The sequence below is a fragment of the Chinchilla lanigera genome, unplaced genomic scaffold (genome assembly GCF_000276665.1).
Source record: "Chinchilla lanigera isolate Chin_1 unplaced genomic scaffold, ChiLan1.0 scaffold00146, whole genome shotgun sequence".
In the NCBI taxonomy this organism is placed as follows: Eukaryota; Metazoa; Chordata; class Mammalia; order Rodentia; family Chinchillidae; genus Chinchilla; species Chinchilla lanigera.
The window spans coordinates 1,356,322-1,359,309 of NW_004955547.1; the positions used below are offsets into that span (position 1 = coordinate 1,356,322).

At 50.4% G+C, this 2,988-nt stretch overlaps 1 protein-coding gene across 1 annotated transcript in view; it reads left to right on the plus strand.

The window, feature by feature from the left end:
• Positions 1 to 208: 208 nt before the first annotated feature.
• Mettl7a (methyltransferase like 7A) overlaps positions 209 to 2,988 on the plus strand; it is a gene marked incomplete in the record, with an annotated part of 8,660 nt that continues 5,880 nt past the window's right edge. Inside the window, 1 exon segment of the mRNA XM_013508460.1 lies at positions 209 to 1,126. Within this exon segment, the coding sequence (XP_013363914.1) occupies positions 629 to 1,126 (498 nt within the window).

Below are 2,988 nucleotides of genomic sequence, written 5' to 3' on the forward strand. Positions count from 1 at the left end.
GCTCTTCACAGACGGGCAGCGCCAACAGTGAATTAGCAACGAGCTCGCTGTTGGGTTACTCTCTGAGCCTCCGCCGGGAAAGTAAAAGCAGGGATTCTTGTTGAGTGTGGCCAGGAAAACTCGCCCTGTGCTTCCTCTTTAAAACTCAGGCCTGGAGGAGGGTGCGCTGAGGGGAGGGGAGTGTGAGCGGGAAGCGAGCGGGGCTGTGACGCACGGGGGCCCCGCCCTGCCCAGCTGGTGCGCGGACCGGCGGCACCGCACGCGTCCTCCGTAAGGGGCCGGGGCCCGGGCGGGTGGAAGTGCCCGGGGCGGAAGAGAGCTCGAGGCGGGAATCAGCGAGAGAGGAGAGGAAGCCGATCTGGGCGAGAGGGCGGCAGTCAGCCTTCCACTAGGGAAGCGCTGGGAGCGTTCCCACCCCACTGCACAGCGCACACGCCGCGAGCCAACTCCCGCCGAAGGTCTCGGTTCTGCCGCAGCGCCCCGCGCGGACTCGGCCGGAGCGGCGCCCCCGCCCGCAGCAAGCTCTGTCCGCGCGCCGATTGGCTGCGCGGGGCGCCGGGAGCGGCCCGCTTCCTGTAATTAAAGGAGCCGCCTCCCGCGGGGGCTGTGTTCTCTCCGCGTCTGAGAGATGGCGTTCGTTATCTTTGCCCTTCAGCTGGTCCTCTACATCCTGTTACTTCCCATGTACCTGCTGAATTTTCTGGGCGTATGGAACTGGATTTGCAAAAAATGGTTTCCCGCCTTCTTGTCGAGGTTCACTGTGACATACAACCGACAAATGGCAAGCAAGAAGCGGGAGCTCTTCAGCAACCTGCAGGAGTTCGCAGGCCCCGCAGGGAAGCTCTCCCTGCTGGAGCTGGGCTGCGGCACTGGGGCCAACTTCAAGTTCTACCCGTCTGAGTGCAGGGTGACGTGCATTGACCCCAACCCCAACTTCGAGAAGTACTTGATCAAGAGCATCGCGGAGAATCGGCACCTACAGTTTGAGCGCTTTGTGGTGGGCGTGGGTGAGAACATGCACCAGGTGGCCGACGGCTCAATGGATGTGGTGGTCTGCACCCTGGTGCTGTGCTCGGTGAAGAGCCAGGAGCAGATCCTCCGCGAGGTGTGCAGGGTGCTGAGGCCGGTGAGTGCGCACGGGTGAGGGGGTTAGTGCAGCCTGATCCCCGCGCGGTCCTGTCCATTGCAGGTGCATGCTGTTAAACAGGAAACCACTAGAGAAGACACTGTCGAATTTTAAAAATCTTAAGAGGGAGAAACTGTAAAGGAAAGAACTGATAAATCTACATAGGTAAAATGCTCGCCGGATGTGGTGGCCCACGCCTGTCATCCCAGCACTCTGGAGGCTGAGGCAGGAGGATTGCCACTAGTTGGAGACCAGCCTGGGCTACTAAGTGAGCTCAAGGCCAGCCTGAACTGCATAGCGAGACCTTGTCTCAAAAAAAAAAAAAAAAAAAAAAAAAAAAAAAAAAAATCTAAAACTGCTGCAGTGGAAAATGTTCTACAAACAAAGTTTAAGTACAAAAACAAACTTGGAAAAACCATTTCCCAGGGATAATAAGCGAAGGGTTGGACTCTGTCATGTCAAATGACATTACAGCTGGAAGCGGTGGTGCCTGCCTGGAATTCTAGCCTCTGGGAGGCTCAGGCAGGAGGAAATAAGAGTTCAAGCCCAGCATGGGCAACTCAGAAATACCCAGGCTCAAAAGGGTGTGGGGGAGGGAGGGGGATGGCTGGGACGTGGCTTGTAAGTCTGTAGGAAGGCCCTGGGTTCAACCTCCAGTACTAAAAGAAAGAGACATTACAACTTGATAAGATCAGTAATTTTTTAATCAGGAAGAAAACAAAAGAGGAAGAGGTATGAGTAACAGAAATACAAATTTAAATAGCCAATGATAAAAATGCTCAAATTCATAGTTAAAGAACTGACTAAAGTAAACACCATTTTGCCTATTGTATCACCAGACTTTTAGAGTCAGCTTGATTTTGACGTGGGTTTGGGGAACTGGACACTTTCATACACACTGGTGGAAAAGCCTGTGAAGGATCCTTTCATAATACTCAGACCGAAAGTGCACATACTCTTTTATCCAATAAGAATCTCTCATACAGGTACAAACATGCAGAACTTATCCGTATGCAGATATTCACTACTGTAATGTAAAATATTAAACAGCACTAACTGGAAATAACCTATGTGTCCATCAATGGGAGGATGTTTAAACAGTCACATAGTATAAAGCAACACTATTTCCCTGTTTGAAAGAACAAGAGGGGTCCCTGTTGATAGGGAAAAATCCCCAAGAGATAATGTTGAATGAACAAAAGCAAGCAAAGCACAGAGCGCAGAGCAAAAGGCCCACTGTACGAAAGGGAAGAGGATTCACGTGCCTGCACTTGCACAAATCACGGAAGAGATATTTAGTAGTTACCGGAGAATGGCACTGGACGCAGGGCAGAATAACTTTCCCTTTTATCTCTCTGTGAAGCCTGAAATCCTTCATACTTGTATGTAATTTTCATGTTACCTTTGCTTTTTAAAAAAACTATGTTAAAATTGTTTTATTTTGAACAAAGTTGAGTAACGGGTGGCTCTCTTAACAGTTCAGTTTACTGTTCTAGGGGAAGGAGATTTTCTGTAATCTCCACTTTTTAAAAAATTTTATTGGTATATTTCAGGTATACGTAATGATAACGTTCATCGTAGGGAATTTCTATCTCTGCATGATCTGTCTTTTCTTTTCAGCAATGACAGAGTTTATTTGAAAAAGTAAAAGTGAAGCGTGAGGGAGAAGCTAGCTCTGCACAGCAAGCTTGGGCTGAGTGAACCGGGACAAAGCAACACAGAAGCGCTCCCTGCGGACATGAAGCGGCCGCCCGAGGAGAGTCGCAGTAGCAAGCTCTTCTGTGTCCTTTTAATGTAGGGGAATGAAGCGCCCAGCCTCTAGGTGTCCGAAACGCCGAGTTCCTGTTCTCTAAAATCGAGGA